Below are 24,587 nucleotides of genomic sequence, written 5' to 3' on the forward strand. Positions count from 1 at the left end.
TGATCTCCATATCACACTGGGAGTTACTGTGTACAGTTCTGGTCTCTATATCACACTGGGAGTTACTGTGCACAGTTCTGGTCTCTATATCACACTGGGAGTTACTGTGCACAGTTCTGGTCTCTATATCACACTGGGATTACTGTGCACAGTTCTGGTCTCCATCTCACCCTTGGAATTACTGTGCACAGTTCTGGTCTCCATATCACACTGGGAGTGACTGTGCACAGTTTTGGTCTCCATATTACACTTGGAGTTACTGTGCACAGTTCTGGTCTCCATATCACACTTGGAGTTACTGTGCACAGTTCTGGTCTCCATATCAACACTTGGAGTCCTGTGCACAGTTCTGGTCTCCATGTCACACTTGGAGTCCTGTGCACAGTTCTGGTCTCCATATCACACTGGGAGTTACTGTGCACAGTTGTGGTCTCTATATCACACTTGGAGTTACTGTGCACAGTTCTGGTCTCTATATCACACTGGGAGTTATCGTGCACAGCTCTGGTCTCCGTATCATACTTGGAGTTACTGTGCACAGTTCTGATCTCCATATCACACTGGGAGTTACTGTGCACAGTTCTGGTCTCTATATCACACTGGGAGTTACTGTGCACAGTTCTGGTCTCCATATCACACTGGGAGTTACTGTGCACAGTTCTGGTCTCCATATCACACTGGGAGTTACTGTGCACAGTTGTGGTCTCCATATCACACTGGGAGTTACTGTGCACAGTTCTGCTCTCCATATCACACTTGGGAGTTACTGTGCACAGTTCTGGTCTCGCTATCACACTGGGAGTTACTGTGCACAGTTCTGGTCTCCATATCACACTTGGAGTTACTGTGCACAGTTCTGGTCTCCATATCATACTTGGAGTTACTGTGCACAGTTCTGGTCTCCATATCACACTTGGAGTTACTGTGCACAGTTCTGGTCTCCATATCACACTTGGAGTTACTGTGCACAGTTCTGGTCTCCATATCACCCTTGGAGTTACTGTGCACAGTTCTGGCCTCCATATCACCCTTGGAGTTACTGGGCACACTTCTGGTCTCCATATCACACTGGGAGTTACTGGGCATAGTTCTGGTCTCCATATCACACTGGGAGTTACTGGGCACAGTTCTGGTCTCCATATCACACTTGGAGTTACTGTGCACAGTTCTGGTCTCCATATCACACTTGGAGTTACTGTGCACAGTTCTGGTCTCTATATCACACTTGGAGTTACTGCACTCAGTTCTGGTCTCCATATCACACTTGGAATACTGTGCACAGTTCTGGTCTCCATATCACACTTGGAGCACTGTGCACAGTTCTGGTCTCCATATCACACTTGGAATACTGTGCACAGTTCTGGTCTCCATATCACACTTGGAGCACTGTGCCCAGTTTTGGTCTCCATATCACACGTAGAGCACTGTGCACAGTTCTGGTCTCCATATCACACTTGGAGCACTGTGCACAGTTCTGGTCTCCATATCACACTTGGAATACTGTGCACAGTTCTGGTCTCCATATCACACTTGGAGTTACTGTGCACAGTTTCGGTCTCCATATTACACTTGGAGTACTGTGCACAGTTCTGGTCTCCATATCACACTGGGAGTTACTGTGCAGAGTTCTGGTCTCCATATCACACTGGGAGTTACTGTGCACAGTTCTGGCCTCCATATCACACTGGGAGTTACTGTGCACAGTTCTGGTCTCCATATCACACTTGGAGTCACTGTGCACAGTTGTGATCTGCATATCACACTTGGAGCACTGTGCACAGTTCTGGTCTCCATATCACACTTGGAGTTATTGTGCACAGTTCTGGTCTCTATATCACACTTGGAGTTACTGTGCACAGTTCTGGTCTCCATATCACACGTAGAGCACTGTGCACAGTTCTGGCCTCCATATTACACTTGGAGTACTGTGCACAGTTCTGGTCTCCATATCACACTTGGAGTACTGTGCACAGTTCTGGTCTCCATATCACACTTAGAGCACTGTGCACAGTTCTGGTCTCCATATCACACTTGGAGTTATTGTGCACAGTTCTGGTCTCTATATCACACTTGGAGTTACTGTGCACAGATCTGGTCTCCATATCACACTTAGAGCACTGTGCACAGTTCTGGCCTCCATATTACACTTGGAGTTACTGTGCACAGTTCTGGGCTCCATATCACCATGGGAGGTACTGTGCACAGTTCTGGTCTCCATATTACACTTGGAGTTACTGTGCACGGTTCTGGTCTCCATATCACACTTGGAGTTACTGTGCACAGTTCTGGTCTCCATATCACATGTAGAGCACTGTGCACAGTTCTGGTCTCCATATTACACTTAGAGCACTGTGCACAGTTCTGGTCTCCATATTACACTTGGAGTACTGTGCACAGTTCTGGTCTCCATATTACACTGGAAGTCACTGTGCACAGTTTTGGGCTCCATATCACACTTGGAGTTACTGTGTACAGTTCTGGTCTCCATATCACACTTGGAGTTACTGTGCACAGTTCTAGTCTCCGTATCATACTTGGAGTCACTGTGAACAGTTCTGGTCTCCATATCTCACTTGGAGTTACTGTGTACAGTTCTGGTCTCCATATCTCACTTGGAGTTACTGTGTACAGTTCTGGTCTCCATATCACACTTGGAGTTACTGTGCACAGATCTGGTCTCCATATCACACTTGGAGCACTGTGCACAGTTCTGGTCTCCGGATCATACTTGGAGTTACTGTGCACAGTTCTGGTCTCCGTATCATACTTGGAGTTACTGTGCACAGTTCTGGTCTCCGTATCATACTTGGAATTACTGTGCACAGCTCTGGTCTCCATATCACAGTTGGAGTACTGTGCACAGTTCTGGTCTCTGTATCATAGTTGGAGTTACTGTGCACAGTTCTGGTCTCCGTATCATACTTGGAGTTACTATGCACAGTTCTGGTCTCCATATCACTCTTGGAGTTACTGTGCACAGTTCTGGTCTCCATATCACCCTTGGAGTACTGTGCACAGTTCTGGTCTCCATATCACACTTGGAGTTACTGTGTACAGTTCTGGTCTCCATATCACACTTGGAGTTACTGTGCACAGTTCTGGTCTCCATATTACACTTGGAGTTACTGTGCACAGTTCTGGTCTCCATGTCACACTTGGAGTTACTGTGCACAGTTCTGGTCTCCATATCACACTTGGAGTTACTGTGCACAGTTCTGGTCTCCATATCACACTTGGAGTCCTGTGCACAGTTCTGGTCTCCATATCACACTTGGGAGTCCTGTGCACATTTCTGGTCTCCATATCACACTTGGAGTCCTGTGCACAGTTCTGGTCTCCATATCACACTGGGAGTTACTGTGCACAGTTCTGGTCTCTATATCACACTTGGAGTTACTGTGCACAGTTCTGGTCTCTATATCACACTGGGAGTTATTCTGCACAGTTCTGGTCTCCGTATCATACTTGGAGTTACTGTGCACAGTTCTGATCTCCATATCACACTGGGAGTTACTGTGTACAGTTCTGGTCTCTATATCACACTGGGAGTTACTGTGCACAGTTCTGGTCTCTATATCACACTGGGAGTTACTGTGCACAGTTCTGGTCTCTATATCACACTGGGATTACTGTGCACAGTTCTGGTCTCCATCTCACCCTTGGAATTACTGTGCACAGTTCTGGTCTCCATATCACACTGGGAGTGACTGTGCACAGTTTTGGTCTCCATATTACACTTGGAGTTACTGTGCACAGTTCTGGTCTCCATATCACACTTGGAGTTACTGTGCACAGTTCTGGTCTCCATATCAACACTTGGAGTCCTGTGCACAGTTCTGGTCTCCATGTCACACTTGGAGTCCTGTGCACAGTTCTGGTCTCCATATCACACTGGGAGTTACTGTGCACAGTTGTGGTCTCTATATCACACTTGGAGTTACTGTGCACAGTTCTGGTCTCTATATCACACTGGGAGTTATCGTGCACAGCTCTGGTCTCCGTATCATACTTGGAGTTACTGTGCACAGTTCTGATCTCCATATCACACTGGGAGTTACTGTGCACAGTTCTGGTCTCTATATCACACTGGGAGTTACTGTGCACAGTTCTGGTCTCCATATCACACTGGGAGTTACTGTGCACAGTTCTGGTCTCCATATCACACTGGGAGTTACTGTGCACAGTTGTGGTCTCCATATCACACTGGGAGTTACTGTGCACAGTTCTGCTCTCCATATCACACTTGGGAGTTACTGTGCACAGTTCTGGTCTCGCTATCACACTGGGAGTTACTGTGCACAGTTCTGGTCTCCATATCACACTTGGAGTTACTGTGCACAGTTCTGGTCTCCATATCATACTTGGAGTTACTGTGCACAGTTCTGGTCTCCATATCACACTTGGAGTTACTGTGCACAGTTCTGGTCTCCATATCACACTTGGAGTTACTGTGCACAGTTCTGGTCTCCATATCACCCTTGGAGTTACTGTGCACAGTTCTGGCCTCCATATCACCCTTGGAGTTACTGGGCACACTTCTGGTCTCCATATCACACTGGGAGTTACTGGGCATAGTTCTGGTCTCCATATCACACTGGGAGTTACTGGGCACAGTTCTGGTCTCCATATCACACTTGGAGTTACTGTGCACAGTTCTGGTCTCCATATCACACTTGGAGTTACTGTGCACAGTTCTGGTCTCTATATCACACTTGGAGTTACTGCACTCAGTTCTGGTCTCCATATCACACTTGGAATACTGTGCACAGTTCTGGTCTCCATATCACACTTGGAGCACTGTGCACAGTTCTGGTCTCCATATCACACTTGGAATACTGTGCACAGTTCTGGTCTCCATATCACACTTGGAGCACTGTGCCCAGTTTTGGTCTCCATATCACACGTAGAGCACTGTGCACAGTTCTGGTCTCCATATCACACTTGGAGCACTGTGCACAGTTCTGGTCTCCATATCACACTTGGAATACTGTGCACAGTTCTGGTCTCCATATCACACTTGGAGTTACTGTGCACAGTTTCGGTCTCCATATTACACTTGGAGTACTGTGCACAGTTCTGGTCTCCATATCACACTGGGAGTTACTGTGCAGAGTTCTGGTCTCCATATCACACTGGGAGTTACTGTGCACAGTTCTGGCCTCCATATCACACTGGGAGTTACTGTGCACAGTTCTGGTCTCCATATCACACTTGGAGTCACTGTGCACAGTTGTGATCTGCATATCACACTTGGAGCACTGTGCACAGTTCTGGTCTCCATATCACACTTGGAGTTATTGTGCACAGTTCTGGTCTCTATATCACACTTGGAGTTACTGTGCACAGTTCTGGTCTCCATATCACACGTAGAGCACTGTGCACAGTTCTGGCCTCCATATTACACTTGGAGTACTGTGCACAGTTCTGGTCTCCATATCACACTTGGAGTACTGTGCACAGTTCTGGTCTCCATATCACACTTAGAGCACTGTGCACAGTTCTGGTCTCCATATCACACTTGGAGTTATTGTGCACAGTTCTGGTCTCTATATCACACTTGGAGTTACTGTGCACAGATCTGGTCTCCATATCACACTTAGAGCACTGTGCACAGTTCTGGCCTCCATATTACACTTGGAGTTACTGTGCACAGTTCTGGGCTCCATATCACCATGGGAGGTACTGTGCACAGTTCTGGTCTCCATATTACACTTGGAGTTACTGTGCACGGTTCTGGTCTCCATATCACACTTGGAGTTACTGTGCACAGTTCTGGTCTCCATATCACATGTAGAGCACTGTGCACAGTTCTGGTCTCCATATTACACTTAGAGCACTGTGCACAGTTCTGGTCTCCATATTACACTTGGAGTACTGTGCACAGTTCTGGTCTCCATATCACACTTGGAGTTACTGTGCACAGTTCTGGTCTCCATATTACACTGGAAGTCACTGTGCACAGTTTTGGGCTGCATATCACACTTGGAGTTACTGTGCACAGTTCTAGTCTCCGTATCATACTTGGAGTTACTGTGCACAGTTCTGGTCTCCATATCACACTTGGAGTTACTGTGCACAGTTCTAGTCTCCGTATCATACATGGAGTCACTGTGAACAGTTCTGGTCTCCGTATTTCACTTGGAGTTACTGTGTACAGTTCTGGTCTCCATATCTCACTTGGAGTTACTGTGCACAGATCTGGTCTCCATATCACACTTGGAGCACAGTGCACAGTTCTGGTCTCCGGATCATACTTGGAGTTACTGTGCACAGTTCTGGTCTCCGTATCATACTTGGAGTTACTATGCACAGTTCTGGTCTCCATATCACACTTGGAGTTACTGTGCACAGTTCTGGTCTCCATATCACACTTGGAGTTACTGTGCACAATTCTGGTCTCCATATCACACTTGGAGTTACTGTGCACAGTTCTGGTCTCCATATCACACTTGGAGTTACTGTGCACAGTTCTGGTCTCCATATCACACTTGGAGTTACTGTGCACAGATCTGGTCTCCATATCACACTTGGAGTACTGTGCACAGTTCTGGTCTCCATATCACACTTGGAGTTACTGTGCACAGTTCTGGTCTCCATATCACACTGGGAGTTACTGTGCACAGTTCTGGTCTCCATATCACACTGGGAGTTAATGTGCACAGTTCTGGTCTCCATATCACACTTGGAGTTACTGTGCACAGTTCTGGTCTCCATATCACACTGGGAGTTACTGTGCACAGTTCTGGTCTCCATATCACACTGGGAGTTAATGTGCACAGTTCTGGTCTCCATATCACACTTGGAGTTACTGTGCACAGTTCTGGTCTCCATGTCACACTTGGAGTTACTGTGCACAGTTCTGGTCTCCATATCACACTTGGAGTTACTGTGCACAGTTCTGGTCTCCATATCACACTTGGAGTTACTGTACACAGTTCTGGTCTCTATATCACACTTCGAGTAACTGTGCACAGTTCTGGTCTCTATATCACACTGGGAGTTACTGTGCACAGTTCTGGTCTCCATATCACACTTGGAGTTACTGTGCACAGTTCTGGTCTCCATATCACACTTGGAGTTACTGTGCACAGTTCTGGTCTCCATATCACACTTCGAGTAACTGTGCACAGTTCTGGTCTCTATATCACACTGGGAGTTACTGTGCACAGTTCTGGTCTCCATATCACAATTCGAGTAACTGTGCACAGTTCTGGTCTCGATATCACACTTGGAGTCCTGTGCACAGTTCTAGTCTCCATATCACACTGGGAGTTACTGTGCACAGTTCTGGTCTCCATATCACGCTTGGGAGTCCTGTGCACAGTTCTGGTCTCCATATCACACTTGGAGTCCTGTGCACAGTTCTGGTCTCCATATCACACTGGGAGTTACTGTGCATAGTTCTGGTCTCTATATCACACTTGGAGTTACTGTGCACAGTTCTGGTCTCTATATCACACTGGGAGTTATTGTGCACAGTTCTGGTCTCCGTATCATACTTGGAGTTACTGTGCACAGTTCTGATCTCCATATCACACTGGGAGTTACTGTGTACAGTTCTGGTCTCTATATCACACTGGGAGTTACTGTGCACAGTTCTGGTCTCTATATCACACTTGGAGTTACTGTGCACAGTTCTGGTCTCTATATCACACTTGGAGTTACTGCGCTCAGTTCTGGTCTCCATATCACACTTGGAATACTGTGCACAGTTCTGGTCTCCATATTACACTTGGAGCACTGTGCCCAGTTTTGGTCTCCATATCACACGTAGAGCACTGTGCACAGTTCTGGTCTCCATATCACACTGGGAGTTACTGTGCACAGTTCTGGCCTCCATATCACACTGGGAGTTACTGTGCACAGTTCTGGTCTCTATATCACACTGGAAGTCACTGTGCACAGTTCTAGGCTGCATATCACACTTGGAGTTACTGTGTACAGTTCTGGTCTCTATATCAGACTTGGAGTTACTGTGCACAGTTCTAGTCTCCGTATCATACTTGGAGTTACGGTGTACAGTTCTGGTCTCCATATCACACTGCGAGTTACTGTACACAGTTCTAGTTTCCGCATCATACTTGGAGTTACTGTGCACAGTTCTGGTCTCCGTATCACACTTAGAGCACTGTGCACAGTTCTGGTCTCCATATCACACTTGGAGTTACTGTGCACAGTTCAGGTCTCTATATCACACTGGGAGTTACTGTGCACAGTTCTGGTCTCCATATCACACTTGGAGTTACTGTGTACAGTTCTGATCTCCATATCACACTTGAAGTTACTGTGCACAGTTCTGGTCTCTGGATCATGCTTGGAGTTACTGTGCACAGTTCTGGTCTCCGTATCATACTTGGAGTTACTGTGCACAGTTCTGGTCTCCGTATCATACTTGGAGTACTGTGCACAGTTCTGGTCTCTGTATCATAGTTGGAGTTACTGTGCACAGTTCTGGTCTCCATATCACACTTGGAGTTACTGTGCACAGTTCTGGTCTCCATATCACACTTGGAGTACTGTGCACAGTTCTGATCTCCATATTACACTTGGAGTAACTATGCACAGTTGTGGTCTCCATATCACACTGGGAGTTACTGTGCACAGTTCTGGTCTCCATATTACACTTGGAGTCCTGTGCACAGTTCTGGTCTCTATATCACACTTGGAGTTACTGTGCACAGTTCTGGTCTCTATATCACACTTGGAGTCCTGTGCACAGTTCCGGTCTCCATATCACACTTGGGGGTCCTGTGCACAGTTCTGGTCTCCATATCACACTTGGAGTCCTGTGCACAGTTCTGGTCTCCATATCACACTGGGAGTTACTGTGCACAGTTCTGGTCTCTATATCACACTTGGAGTTACTGTGCACAGTTCTGGTCTCTATATCACACTGGGAGTTATTGTGCACAGTTCTGGTCTCCGTATCATACTTGGAGTTACTGTGCACAGTTCTGATCTCCATATCACACTGGGAGTTACTGTGTACAGTTCTGGTCTCTATATCACACTGGGAGTTACTGTGCACAGTTCTGGTCTCTATATCACACTGGGAGTTACTGTGCACAGTTCTGGTCTCGAAATCACACTGGGAGTTACTGTGCACAGTTCTGGTCTCCATATCACACTGGGAGTTACTGTGCACAGTTCTGGTCTCCATATTACACTTGGAGTTACTGTGCACAGTTCTGGTCTCCATTTCACACTTGGAGTTACTGTGCACAGTTCTGGTCTCCATATCATACTTGGAGTTACTGTGCACAGTTGTGGTCTCCATATCACACTGGGAGTTACTGTGCACAGTTCTGCTCTCCATATCACACTTGGGAGTTACTGTGCACAGTTCTGGTCTCTCTATCACACTGGGAGTTACTGTGCACAGTTCTGGTCTCCATATCACACTTGGAGTTACTGTGCACAGTTCTGGTCTCCGTATCATACTTGGAGTTACTGTGCACAGTTCTGGTCTCCATATCACACTTGGAGTTACTGTGCACAGTTCTGGTCTTCGTATCATACTTGGAGTTACTGTGCACAGTTCTGGTCTCCATATCACCCTTGGAGTTACTGTGCACAGTTCTGGTCTCCATATCACCCTTGGAGTTACTGTGCACAGTTCTGGTCTCCATATCACACTGGGAGTTACTGGGCACAGTTCTGGTCTCCATCTCACACTGGGAGTTACTGGGCACAGTTCTGGTCTCCATATCACACTTGGAGTTACTGTGCACAGTTCTGGTCTCCATATCACACTTGGAGTTACTGTGCACTGTTCTGGTCTCTATATCACACTTGGAGTTACTGCGCTCAGTTCTGGTCTCCATATCACACTTGGAATACTGTGCACAGTTCTGGTCTCCATATCACACTTGGAGCACTGTGCACAGTTCTGGTCTCCATATCACACTTGGAGCACTGTGCACAGTTTTGGTCACCATATTACACTTGGAATACTGTGCACAGTTCTGGTCTCCATATCACACTGGGAGTTACTGTGCACAGTTCTGGTCTCCATATCACACTTGGAGCACTGCACAGTTCTGGTCTCCATATCACACTTGGAGTACTGTGCACAGTTCTGATCTCCATTTCACACTTGGAGCACTGTGCCCAGTTTTGGTCTCCATATCACACTTGGAGTACTGTGCACAGTTCTGGTCTCCATATCACACTTAGTGCACTGTGCACAGTTCTGGTCTCCATGTCACACTTGGAGTACTGTGCACAGTTCTGGCCTCCATATCACACTGGGAGTTACTGTGCACAGTTCTGGTCTCTATATCACACTGGGAGTTACTGTGCACAGTTCTGGTCTTCATATCACACTGGGAGTTACTGTGCACAGTTCTGGTCTCCGTATCATACTTGGAGTTACTGTGCACAGTTCTGGTCTCCTTATTGCACTTGGAGCACTGTGCACAGTTCTGGTCTCCATATTACACTTGGAGTTACTGTGCACAGTTCTGGTCTCCATATCACACTTGGAGTTACTGTGCACAGTTCTGGTCTCCATATCACACTTGGAGTTACTGTGCACAGTTCTGGTCTCCATATCACACTTGGAGTTACTGTGCACAGTTCTGGTCTCCATATCACACTGGGAGTTACTGTGCACAGTTCTGGTCTCCATATCACACTTGGAGTTACTGTGCACAGTTCTGGTCTCCATATCACACTGGGAGTTACTGTGCACAGTTCTGGTCTCCATATCACACTGGGAGTTACTGTGCACAGTTCTGGTCTCCATATCACACTTGGAGTTACTGTGCACAGTTCTGGTCTCCATATCACACTTGGAGTTACTGTGCACAGTTCTGGTCTCCATATCACACTTGGAGTTACTGTGCACAGTTCTGCTCTCCATATCACACTGGGAGTTACTGTGCACAGTTCTGGTCTCCATATCACACTTGGAGTTACTGTGCACAGTTCTGGTCCCCATATCACACTTGGAGTTACTGTGCACAGTTCTGGTCTCCATATCACACTTGGAGTTACTGTGCACAGTTCTGGTCTCCATATCACACTGGGAGTTACTGTGCACAGTTCTGGTCTCCATATCACACTTGGAGTTACTGTGCACAGTTCTGGTCTCCATATCACATTGGGAGTTACTGTGTATAGTTCTAGTCACCATATTATAAAAATGATATAGAGGCATTGGAGAAAGTGCAATACAGATTGAGAAGGATGATAGCAGAACTGGGAGTTTATAACCATCAGGAAAGTTTGAACAGGCTGGGGCTCTTTTCTCTAGAAAGAGAAGACGAGGGGGTGACCTGATCGAGGTCTTTAAGATTATGAAAGGGGTTCGATAGGGTGGACGTAGAGAAGATGTTTCCACTTGTGGCCGAGACCAGAACTAGGGGCCGTCAATATAAGAGAGTCACTAATAAATCCAATAGGGAATTCCGGAGAAACTTCTTTACCCAGAGAGAGGAACTCGCTACCACCATGAGTGGTTGAGGCGAATAGCAAAGAAGGGAAGCCGATAAACACATGAGGGAGAAAGGAATCGAAGGATCTGTTGATAGGGTGAGATGAAGAGGGGTGGGAAGAGGCTCGTGTGGAGCATAAACACCGGCATAGACCAGATGGGCTGAATGGCCTGTTTCTGTGTTGTAGGCTCAATGTAATTCGATGTAAGCCAGTATTTAGAGATGATATTCTAATTTCTGCTCACCAGGACTGTCCAGAGTGGGGGGTCGAACCCCTTCACCCTTTGACTCCGGGGTGGGGTGGGGGGGGGGGGGGGAACAGGAAGAGGCCATTTAGCCCCTGAAGCCTATTCCGCCATTCAATGAGATCACGGCCGATCTGCGACCTAACTCCACGGACCCGCCCTTGTCCCAATCCCTTAATACCTTTGGCTAACAAAAAACCTACCAATCTCAGGATTGAAATTGACCGAGCATCAACTGCCGTTGGCGGAAGAGAGTTCCAAATATCTGCTACCCTTTGTGTGTAGAAGTGTTTCCTAACTTCACTCCTGAAAGGCCTGGCTCTATTTTTTAGGCTATGCCCCCTAGTCCTGGACTCCCCTCCAACCAGCGGAAATTGTCTCTCTCTATCTACACTACCAGTTTTTACACAGGATTACACAGAATATACAGCACCGAAACAGGCCATTCGGCACAACCAGTCCATGCCGGTGTTTATGCTCCAGTTGAGCCTCCTCCCGTCTTTCCTCATCTAAAACTCTGTCAGCTTAAACCTCTATTCCCTTCTCCCTCATATGCTTATCTCGCCTCCTCTTAAACGCAACTACAGTATTCGCCTCAACCACTCAACCAACTATCTTGAAAATTTCAATCAAATCACCCCTTAACCTTCTAAATTCCAGGGAATACAACCCTAGTTGGTGTAATCTCTCCTCGTAACTTAACCCCTTGCAGTCCGGGTACCATTCTGGTAAACCTACGCCGCACTCCCTCCAAGGGAGTGGGGGACTGTCCAGAGAGGGGAACAAACCCTAAATCCACTGACTCAGAGTGGGGGGTGGGGGGGGCTGGTGGGGGGAACACTGGCCCTGAGCCAAAGCCTCGCGGTCAACTGAGGAAAAGATCCCAGGGGTCAAACAAAATGGCAGGCAGGGGAAACAAAATGGCGGACGGGGAAACTGTGGTAAACCACTGCTAACTCTGTACATGTCTGTGTGGTAAACCACTGTTAACTCTGTACAGGTCCGGGCATGTCTCAGCCCCTGGCTCCACCCCTAAGCCCGGGTATAAAGGTGACTCACCACCCTTCCCCCGGGAGCTCTTAGGATGGATCCACTAGCAGAGGCATGCTCCAGTTCTTAGTCAATAAAAGCCTACTTCGTATAAGTTCAACTCGTAGTCTTTGGTGTTGTTGATAGTGCATCAATTTTATTGACTAAATTTTCGACATGGAGCAAATCTTGAAGCCGGAACGTTTAGACCTGGATCCTCAAGCAGCAGATGCAGCCAATAACTTTGAACACTGGCTGAGCTGTTTCGAAGCCTTCCTGGAGGCCTCCAGCACTACCGTCACTACAGATGACGCGAAACGGCTTGTCTTGAACTCACGGGTGAGCCACCGAGTCTACTCGATCATCCGAGACGCCACAACTTACGCGGCCGCCATCGCGACGCTAAAGGAACAATACGTGAGGCCTGTTAACGAGGTCTACGCCAGACACCTCCTGGCTACCCGAAAACAGCGCCCCGGGGAATCGGGCGTCGAATATTTACTGGCACTGAGAGTCCTCGGCCGGGCCTGTAATTGCAAAGCGGTGACGGCCAAGGAATGCACGGAAGACCTGATCCGAGACGCCTATGTAGCCGGCATCAGGTCCAACTATACTCGGCAGAGGCTGCTGGAACAGAGGGGGCTCGACCTGCAGAAGACGGTGGCCCTCGCTAACTCATTAGACGTGGCCCTCCAGAACATGGACGCCTACCCCCCTGACCGGATGGCCACGTGGATGTCACGGGAGCAGCCATCTTGGGACCCGGTAAGGCCACAAGCCGCCAGCAGCCCAACTACAGCTACTTCTGCGGCCAGGCTAAGCACCCCAGACAGCAATGCCCAGCAAAGGACGCGACCTGCTCCAAATGCGGCAAGAAAGGCCACTACGCGAGAGTGTGCAGGGCGAAATCGACCCCCAATTCCAGCAGCGCCGCGTGTGAACCGTGCAGGCCGCCATTTTGGACCCCACCAACCACGTGTGAGCCGTGCGGGCCGCCATTTTGGGCACCACCAGCCGCGGGGGAGCCGCCACCTTGGACACCATTTCGGGACCAGGCCCCCGGCGCGGGCGAATACTACAGCGACCCACCGACCTCGACGATGGCCTCCATCACCCTGGACCAATCTAGGCCCCATCAACTAGCCAGGTCCATGGTGAACGTAAAGGTAAATGGCCATGCCACAAATTGCCTTTTCGACTGCGGAAGCACGGAGAGCTTCATCCACCCCGACACGGTGCGACGCTACTCCCTATCGGTTATGCCCACACGCCACCAGGTCTTTATGGCCTCAAAGTCCCATACGGCAGACGTCGGCGGCTACTGTGTCGCGACTCTGACAGGGAACGGCGTGGAGTACAGAGATTTTAAATTCCTCGTCCTGCCACAGCTCTGCGCTCCCGTACTGCTAGGATTAGACTTCCAGTGCCATCTGGAGAGCGTCACGGTGGCATAGGGCGGGCCCCTGCCCCCACTTACAGTCTGCAGCCGGCAGAATTTAAACACGGCGCCACGCAAAGTATGCAGCCTGTCCACCCTGAAGGTCAAACCCCCCCCGTTGTTCGCTAACCTCGCCAAAGACTGCAAGCCAATTGCTACTAAAAGCAGGCGGTACAGTGCCGGGGATAGGAGCTTTATTAAATCAGAAGTAGAAAGACTCCTGAGGGAAGGGATTATCGAGGGCAGCACCAGCCCATGGCGAGCCCAAATGGTGATAGTGAAGACCGGCGAAAAACAGCGCCTGGTTATTGATTACAGCCAGACGATCAATCGATACACGCAATTAGACGCATACCCACTTCCCCGCATATCTGACATGGTCACCCAGATAGCACAATACCGGGTATTCTCGACGATTGATCTGAAGTCGGCATACCACCAGCTCCCCATCAGACCTGAGGACCGCCAGTACACGGCCTTCGAGGCCGACGGTCGCCTCTACCACTTCCTCCGAGTCCCCTTCGGCGTCACCAACGGGGTCTCGGTCTTCCAAAGGGAGATGGACCGGATGGTTGACCAGAACGCGCTGCAGGCCACCTTCCCCTATCTAGACAACGTCACCATCTGCGGCCATGACCGGCATGACCACGACGCCAACCTAGAAAAATTCCTCCGTACGGCCCAACGGCTGAATCTGACATACAACAGAGAAAAATGTATGTTCCGCACCGCGCGCCTCGCTATTCAGATTCGCGTGGTGGAAAACGGAGTCATCGGCCCCGACCCCGACCGAATGCGCCCCCTCCTGGAACTACCCCTCCCCCACTGCCTAAAAGCCCTGAAGAGATGCCTAGGGTTCTTCTCTTACTACGCCCAGTGGGTGCCCAACTGTGCGGACAAAGCCCGGCCCCTCATCAAGTCAACCTCCTTCCCCCTGACGGCAGAGGCCCGTGCGGCCTTCACCCTCATAAAAGAGGACATTGCGAAGGCCACAATGCACGCAAGTGGAGAGCGATGCATCCGACTTCGCCCTAGCCGCAACCCTTAACCAGGCGGGGAGACCCGTGGCCTTATTTTCACGGACCCTCCAGGGCCCCGAAATTCGACACTCCTCAGTCGAGAAGGAGGCCCAGGCGATAGTGGAGGCTGTACGGCACTGGAGGCATTACCTGGCCGGTAAACGTTTCACCCTGCTCAATGACCAACGGTCAGTAGCATTTATGTTTAACAACAGACAAAGGGGGAAAATCAAAAATGATAAGATATTGCGGTGGAGGATCGAGTTATCCACCTATAACTACAATATCTTATACCGGCCCGGGAAACTTAATGAGTCCCCAGACGCCCTATCCCATGGGACATGTGCCAACGCACAAGTCGATAGGCTACGGACCCTCCACAATGATCTCTGCCACCCAGGGGTCACCAGGTTCTTCCATTTTATTAAAGCTCGCAACCTGCCTTACTCCATCGAGGAGGTCAGGACCATGACCAGGAACTGCCAGGTCTGCGCCGAATGCAAACCGCATTTTTATAGGCCAGACAGGGCACATCTGATTAAAGCCACCCGCCCCTTCGAACGTCTCAGCGTCGACTTCAAGGGGCCCCTTCCCTCCTCTGACCGCAACACGTACTTCCTCAATATTATTGACGAGTACTCCCGTTTCCCCTTTGCCATCCCCTGCCCGGACATGACCAGCGCCACAGTCATCAGGTGCCTCAACGACCTGTTCGCCATATTTGGCTTCCCCAATTACATCCACAGCGACAGGGGCTCGTCGTTCATGAGCGACGAGCTGTGCCAGTACCTGCTCGAGAAGGGCATAGCCACGAGCAGGACTACCAGCTACAACCCCCGGGGTAACGGACAGGTAGAGAGGGAGAACGCAACGGTGTGGAAGACCGCCATGCTCGCCCTAAAATCCAAGGGCCTCCCAATCTCCCGCTGGCAAGATGTCCTCCCCGATGCGCTCCACTCCATACGATCACTGCTCTGTACTGCCACAAACGCCACCCCTCATGAGAAGATGTTCGTCTTCCCCAGGAAATCCACCTCGGGGACATCACTACCGCCATGGCTGACGTCTCCGGGACCCGTCCTGCTCAGGAAACACGTGAGGAGCCATAAGACGGACCCCCTGGTCGAAAAGGTTCACCTCCTCCACGCCAACCCACAGTACGCCTACGTGGCGTATCCTGACGGGCGGGAGGACACAGTCTCAATTCGAGACCTCGCACCCTCCGGTACAACCCGAAACACCATCGATCACCATCCACTACCTCCACCCACCACCACTACCCACGACGCACCACCGGGGTGTCTACCACGAACTGACGACATGCCGGTGCCATCCCTACCCCGCGAGGACGACACGCCAGTGCTCCGTCCCACGCGAGAAGCGGCCGCGGGCAAAGAACCGCCGCAACCGGCACCACGAAGATCATTACGGCAGACAAGACCCCCGGAGAGACTTTCGTATACGAACTTTTGAAACACTTCACCCCGCCGGACTCTTTTTTAAACGAGGGGTGAATGTGGTAAACCACTGCTAACTCTGTACATGTCTGTGTGGTAAACCACTGTTAACTCTGTACAGGTCCGGGCATGTCTACGCCCCTGGCTCCACCCCTAAGCCCGGGTATAAAGGTGACTCACCACCCTTCCCCCGGGAGCTCTTAGGATGGATCCACTAGCAGAGGCATGCTCCAGTTCTTAGTCAATAAAAGCCTACTTCGTATAAGTTCAACTCGTAGTCTTTGGTGTTGTTGATAGTGCATCAGAAACAAAATGGCAGCCACGGGAATTTCCAGCCCCCTCCCCCCACCCCCTTCCCGCCGCCGTCCGATCGGAGCAATGAGATGGGTTGAAATGCGTCAGAAGGTCTTCATTCGTTCATGGGATGTGGGCGTCGCTGGCAAGGCCAGCATTTATTGCCCATCCCTAATCGCCCTTGAGAAGGTGGTGGGGAGCCGCCTTCTTCAACTGCTGCAGTTTTTCGTAGCGGTCTGGTACAAACTGAGCGGCTTGCTGGGCCATTTCAGAGGGCAGTTAAGAGTCAACCACGATTGCTGTGGGCCTGGAGTCACACATCGGCCAGACCGGGTAAGGACGGCAGATTTCCTTCCCGAATAAAACAATCCGGCAGTTTCATGGTTATTTAATTAACTGAATTTAAATTCCACAGCTCCCAGGGTGGGATTTTAACTCATTGTCTCCAGATCATAAGTCTACGCCACTGGATTACTAGTCCAGTGACATAACCACTAGGCTACGGTTCCCGGTAGAGGTGGAGATGGGGGGAACTTGCCTTGATGATGACTCTCTGGTCAGTCTGGTCCTCCAGGATGCTGTCCATGGGGTAGGACTCCACCTGCTGCCGTATGGCCGAGGCCACGGCTGGCACGAAGTTCAACGGGTTCAAATCCAGGTCGTCGCACAGGATCTCGGCGAACATCTCGGGTGAGATCAGTTTCTCTGCGGCAGACAAAGGACACGGGTCAAAGGGGAATGGCGAGCGAGGGCGACCGGAGACTGGAGATAAAGTTACTCGACGCGAGAATCTTCCGATACGCTCAACCGCAAACCCCCCACCCATCCTCCCTCGGTGTGGGACGGAGCCCCACACACACAAACACTGAGCAGGAAAGGCCCAGGCTCCATTCCCGGCCCATGCTGAGTGAGCTGATCTCACACCCGGTGTGGTACAGCGGTCATGTTACTGGACTAATAATCCAGGGTACAGTAGTGTAGGGGTTATGTTACTGGACTAATAATCCAGGGTACAGTAGTGTAGGGGTAATGTTACTGGACTAATAATCCAGGGTACAGTAGTGTAGGGGTCATGTTACTGGACTGATAATCCAGGGTACAGAAGTGTAGGGGTTATGTTACTGGACTAATAATCCAGGGTACAGTAGTGTAGGGGTCATGTTACTGGACTAATAATCCAGGGTACAGTAGTGTAGCGGTTATGTTACTGGACTAATAATCCAGGGTACAGGAGTGTAGGGGTAATGTTACTGGACTAATAATCCAGGGTACAGTAGTGCAGGGGTCATGTTACTGGACTAATAATCCAGGGTACAGTAGTGTAGCGGTTATGTTACTGGACTAATAATCCAGTGTACAGTCGTGTAGGGGTTATGCTACAGGACTAATAATCCAGGGTACAGTAGTGTAGGGGTTATGTTATTGGACTAATAATCCAGGGTACAGTAGTGTAGGTGTTATGTTACTGGACTAATAATCCAGGGTACAGTAGTGTAGGGGTTATGTGACTGGACTAATAATCCAGGGTGCAGTAGTGTAGGGGTTATGTTACTGGACTAATAATCCAGGGTACAGTAGTGTAGGGGTTATGTGACTGGACTAATAATCCAGGGTGCAGTAGTGTAGGGGTTATGTTACTGGACTAATAATCCGGGGTACAGTAGTGTAGGGGTCATGTTACTGGACTAATAATCCAGGGTACAGTAGTGTAGGGGTTATGTTACTGGACTAATAATCCAGTGTACAGTAGTGTAGGGGTTATGTTACTGGACTAATAATCCAGGGTACAGTAGTGTAGAGGTTATGTTACTGGACTAATAATCCAGGGTACAGTAGTGTAGGGGTTATGTTACTGGACTAATAATCCAGGGTACAGTAGTGTAGTGGTTATGTTACTGGACTAATAATCCAGGGTACAGTAGTGTAGGGGTTATGTTACTGGACTAATAATCCAAGGTACAGTAGTGTAGGGGTTATGTTACTGGACTAATAATCCAGGGTACAGTAGTGTAGGGGTTATGTTACTGGACTAATAATTCAGGGTACAGTAGTGTAGGGGTTATGTTACTGGACTAATAATCCAGGGTACAGTAGTGTAGGGGTTATGTTACTGGACTAATAATCCAGGGTACAGTAGTGTAGGGGTTATGTTACTGGACTAATAATCCAGGGTACAGTAGTGTAGGTGTCATGTTACTGGACTAATAATCCAGGGTACAGTAGTGTAGGGGTTATGTTACTGGACTAATAATCCAGGGTACAGTAGTGTAGGGGTCATGTTACTGGACTAATAATCCAGGGTACAGTAGTGTAGGGGTTATGTTACTGGACTAATAATCCAGGGTACAGTAGTGTAGGGGTTATGTTACTGGACTAATAATCGAGGGTACAGTAGTGTAGGGGTTATGTTACTGGACTAATAATCCAGGGTACAGCAGTGTAGGGATTTTGTTACTGGACTAATAATCCAGGGTACAGTAGTGTAGGGGTTATGTTACTGGACTAATAATCCAGGGTACAGTAGTGTAGGGGTTATGTTACTGGACTAATAATCCAGGGTACATTAGTGTAGGGGTTATGTTACTGGACTAATAATCCAGAGTACAGTAGTGTAGGGGTTATGTCACTGGACTAATAATCCAGGGTACAGTAGTGTAGGGGTTATGTTACTGGACTAATAATCCAGGGTACAGTCATGTAGGGGTCATGTTACTGGACTAATAATCCAGGGTACAGTAGTGAAGGGGTTATGTTACTGGACTAATAATCCAGAGTACAGTAGTGTAGGGGTCATGTTACTGGACTAATGATCCAGGGTACAGTAATGTAGGGGTTATGTTAGTGGACTAATAATCCAGGGTACAGTAGTGTAGTGGTTATGTTGCTGGACTAATAATCCAGGGTACAGTAGTGTAGTGGTTATGTTGCTGGACTAATAATCCAGGGTACAGTAGTGTAGGGGTTATGTTACTGGTCTAATAATCCAGGGTACAGTAGTGTAGGGGTTATGTTACTGGACTAATAATCCAGGGTACAGTAGTGTAGGGGTTATGTTACTGGACTAATAATCCAGGGTACAGCAGTGTAGGGGTTATGTTGCTGGACTAATAATCCAGGGTACAGTAGTGTAGGGGTTATGTTACTGGACTAATAATCCAGTGTACAGTAGTGTAGGGGTTATGTTACTGGACTAATAATCCAGAGTACAGTAGTGTAGGGGTTATGTTACTGGACTAATAATCCAGGGTACAGTAGTGTAGGGGTTATGTTACTGGACTAATAATCCAGGGTGCAGTAGTGTAGGGGTTATGTTACTGGACTAATAATCCAGAGTACAGCAGTGTAGGGGTTATGTTACTGGACTAATAATCCAGGGTACAGTAGTGTAGGGGTTATGTTACTGGACTAATAATCCAGGGTACAGTGGTGTAGGGGTTATGTTACTGGACTAATAATCCAGGGTACAGTAATGTAGGGGTCATGTTACTGGACTAATAATCCAGGGTGCAGTAGTGTAGGGGTTATGTTACTGGACTAATAATCCAGGGTACAGTAGTGTAGAGGTTATGTAACTGGACTAATAATCCAGGGTACAGTAGTGTAGGGGTTATGTTACTGGACTAATAATCCAGGGTACAGTAGTGTAGGGGTTATGTTACTGGACTAATAATCCAGAGTACAGTAGTGTAGGGGTTATGTTACTGGACTAATAATCCAGAGTACAGTAGTGTAGGGGTTATGTTACTGGACTAATAATCCAGGGTACAGTAGTGTAGGGGTTATGTTACTGGACTAATAATCCAGGGTACAGCAGTGTAGGGGTTATGTTACTGGACTAATAATCCAGGGTACAGTAATGTAGGGGTCATGCTACTGGGCTAATAATCCAGGGTACAGTAGTGTAGGGGTTATGTTACTGGACTAATAATCCAGGGTACAGTCGTGTAGGGGTTATGTTACTGGGCTAATAATCCAGGGTACAGTAGTGTACAGGTTATGTTACTGGACTAATAATCCAGGGTACAGTAGTGTAGGGGTTATGTTACTGGACTAATAATCCAGGGTACAGTAGTGTAGGGGTTATGTTACTGGACTAATAATCCAGGGTACAGTCGTGTAGGGGTTATGTTACTGGGCTAATAATCCAGGGTACAGTAGTGTAGGGTTTATGTTACTGGACTAATAATCCAGGGTACAGTAGTGTAGGGGTTATGTTACTGGACTAATAATCCAGGGTACAGTAGTGTAGGGGTTATGTTACTGGACTAATAATCCAGGGTACAGTAGTGTAGGGGTTATGTTACTGGACTAATAATCCAGAGTACAGTAGTGTAGGGGTTATGTTACTGGACTAATAATCCGGGGTACAGTAGTGTAGGGGTTATGTTACTGGACTAATAATCCAGGGTACAGAAGTGTAGGGGTTATGTTACTGGACTAATAATCCAGAGTACAGTTGTGTAGGGGTTATGTTACTGGACTAATAATCCAGGGTACAGTAGTGCAGGGGTTATGTTACTGGACTAATAATCCAGGGTACAGTAGTGTAGGGGTTATGTTACTGGACTAATAATCCAGGGTACAGTAGTGTAGGGGTCATGTTACTGGACTAATAATCCAGGGTACAGTAGTGTAGGGGTTATGTTACTGGACTAATAATCCAGGGTACAGTAGTGTAGGGGTTATGTTACTGGACTAATAATCCAGGGTACAGTAGTGTGGGGGTTATGTTACTGGACTAATAATCCAGGGTACAGTAGTGTAGGGGTTATGTTACTGGACTAATAATCCAGGGTACAGTAGTGTAGGGGTTATGTTACTGGACTAATAATCCAGGGTACAGTTGTGTAGGGGTTGTGTTACTGGACTAATAATCCAGGGTACAGTAGTGTAGGGGTCATGTTACTGGACTAATAATCCAAGGTACAGTAGTGTAAGTGTTATGTTACTGGACTAATAATCCAGGGTACAGTAGTGTAGGGGTTATGTTACTGGACTAATAATCCAGGGTACAGAAGTGTAGGGGTTATGTTACTGGACTAATAATCCAGGGTACAGTAGTGTAGGGGTTATGTTACTGGACTAATAATCCAGGGTACAGTAGTGTAAGGGTTATGTTACTGGACTAACAATCCAGAGTACAGTAGTGTAGGGGTTATTTTACTGGGCTAATAATCCAGGGTACAGTATTGTAGGGGTTATGTTACTGGACTAATAATCCAGGGTACAGTAGTGTAGGGGTTATTTTACTGGGCTAATAATCCAGGGTACAGTATTGTAGGGGTTATGTTACTGGACTAATAATCCAGGGTACAGTAGTGTAGGGGTCATGTTACTGGACTAATAAACCAGTGTACTGTAGTGTAGGGGATATGTTACTGGACTAATAATCCAGGGTACAGTAGTGTAGGGGTTATGTTACTGGACTAATAATCCAGGGTACAGTAGTGTAGGGGTTATGTTACTGGACTAATAATCCAGGGTACAGTAGTGTAGGGGTTATGTTACTGGACTAATAATCCAGCGTACAGTAGTGTAGGGGTTATGTTACTGGACTAATAATCCAGGGTACAGTAGTGTAGGGGTTATGTTACTGGACTAATAATCCAGGGTACAGTAGTGTAGGGGTTATGTTACTGGACTAATAATCCAGGGTACAGTAGTGTAGGGGTTATGTTACTGGACTAATAATCCAGAGTACAGTCGTGTAGGGGTTATGTTACTGGACTAATAATCCAGGGTACAGTAGTGTAGGGGTTATGTTACTGGACTAATAATCCAGGGTACAGTAGTGTAGGGGTTATGTCACTGGACTAATAATCCAGGGTAGAGCAGTGTAGGGGTTATGTTACTGGACTAATAATCCAGGGTACAGTAGTGTAGGGGTTATGTTACTGGACTAATAATCCAGGGTACAGTTGTGTAGGGGTTGTGTTACTGGACTAATAATCCAGGGTACAGTAGTGTAGGGGTCATGTTACTGGACTAATAATCCAAGGTACAGTAGTGTAAGTGTTATGTTACTGGACTAATAATCCAGGGTACAGTAGTGTAGGGGTTATGTTACTGGACTAATAATCCAGGGTACAGAAGTGTAGGGGTTATGTTACTGGACTAATAATCCAGGGTACAGTAGTGTAGGGGTTATGTTACTGGACTAATAATCCAGGGTACAGTAGTGTAAGGGTTATGTTACTGGACTAACAATCCAGAGTACAGTAGTGTAGGGGTTATTTTACTGGGCTAATAATCCAGGGTACAGTATTGTAGGGGTTATGTTACTGGACTAATAATCCAGGGTACAGTAGTGTAGGGGTTATTTTACTGGGCTAATAATCCAGGGTACAGTATTGTAGGGGTTATGTTACTGGACTAATAATCCAGGGTACAGTAGTGTAGGGGTCATGTTACTGGACTAATAAACCAGTGTACTGTAGTGTAGGGGATATGTTACTGGACTAATAATCCAGGGTACAGTAGTGTAGGGGTTATGTTACTGGACTAATAATCCAGGGTACAGTAGTGTAGGGGTTATGTTACTGGACTAATAATCCAGGGTACAGTAGTGTAGGGGTTATGTTACTGGACTAATAATCCAGCGTACAGTAGTGTAGGGGTTATGTTACTGGACTAATAATCCAGGGTACAGTAGTGTAGGGGTTATGTTACTGGACTAATAATCCAGGGTACAGTAGTGTAGGGGTTATGTTACTGGACTAATAATCCAGGGTACAGTAGTGTAGGGGTTATGTTACTGGACTAATAATCCAGAGTACAGTCGTGTAGGGGTTATGTTACTGGACTAATAATCCAGGGTACAGTAGTGTAGGGGTTATGTTACTGGACTAATAATCCAGGGTACAGTAGTGTAGGGGTTATGTCACTGGACTAATAATCCAGGGTAGAGCAGTGTAGGGGTTATGTTACTGGACTAATAATCCAGGGTACAGTAGTGTAGGGGTTATGTTACTGGACTAATAATCCAGGGTACAGCAGTGTAGGGGTTATGTTACTGGACTAATAATCCAGTGTACAGTAATGTAGGGGTCATGCTACTGGGCTAATAATCCAGGGTACAGTAGTGTAGGGGTTATGTTACTGGACTAATAATCCAGGGTACAGTCGTGTAGGGGTTATGTTACTGGGCTAATAATCCAGGGTACAGTAGTGTAGAGGTTATGTTACTGGACTAATAATCCAGGGTACAGTAGTGTAGGGGTTATGTTACTGGACTAATAATCCAGGGTACAGTAGTGTCGGGGTTATGTTACTGGACTAATAATCCAGGGTACAGTCGTGTAGGGGTTATGTTACTGGGCTAATAATCCAGGGTACAGTAGTGTAGGGGTTATGTTACTGGACTAATAATCCAGGGTACAGTAGTGTAGGGGTTATGTTACTGGACTAATAATCCAGGGTACAGTAGTGTAGGGGTTATGTTACTGGACTAATAATCCAGGGTACAGTAGTGTAGGGGTTATGTTACTGGACTAATAATCCGGAGTACAGTAGTGTAGGGGTTATGTTACTGGACTAATAATCCAGGGTACAGTAGTGTAGGGGTTATGTTACTGGACTAATAATCCAGAGTACAGTTGTGTAGGGGTTATGTTACTGGACTAATAATCCAGGGTACAGTAGTGTAGGGGTTATGTTACTGGACTAAT

At 47.7% G+C, this 24,587-nt stretch overlaps 1 protein-coding gene across 4 annotated transcripts in view; it reads right to left on the reverse strand.

Annotated features, from left to right (window-relative positions):
- Nucleotides 1-24,587, reverse strand: part of LOC147092063 (SWI/SNF-related matrix-associated actin-dependent regulator of chromatin subfamily B member 1-like) — a 160,954-nt gene that overhangs the window by 64,821 nt on the left and 71,546 nt on the right. For all 4 annotated transcript variants that reach the window (XM_085975803.1, XM_085975801.1, XM_085975800.1 and 1 more), the window contains exon 6: nucleotides 17,459-17,625. In XM_085975803.1, coding sequence (XP_085831929.1) covers nucleotides 17,459-17,625 — 167 coding nt within the window. The remainder of the gene's footprint in view (nucleotides 1-17,458; nucleotides 17,626-24,587) is intronic.

The sequence above is a fragment of the Somniosus microcephalus genome, unplaced genomic scaffold (assembly GCF_052327205.1).
Source record: "Somniosus microcephalus isolate GS21.2 unplaced genomic scaffold, FLI_Smic_1.0 unresolved_chr2, whole genome shotgun sequence".
In the NCBI taxonomy this organism is placed as follows: Eukaryota; Metazoa; Chordata; class Chondrichthyes; order Squaliformes; family Somniosidae; genus Somniosus; species Somniosus microcephalus.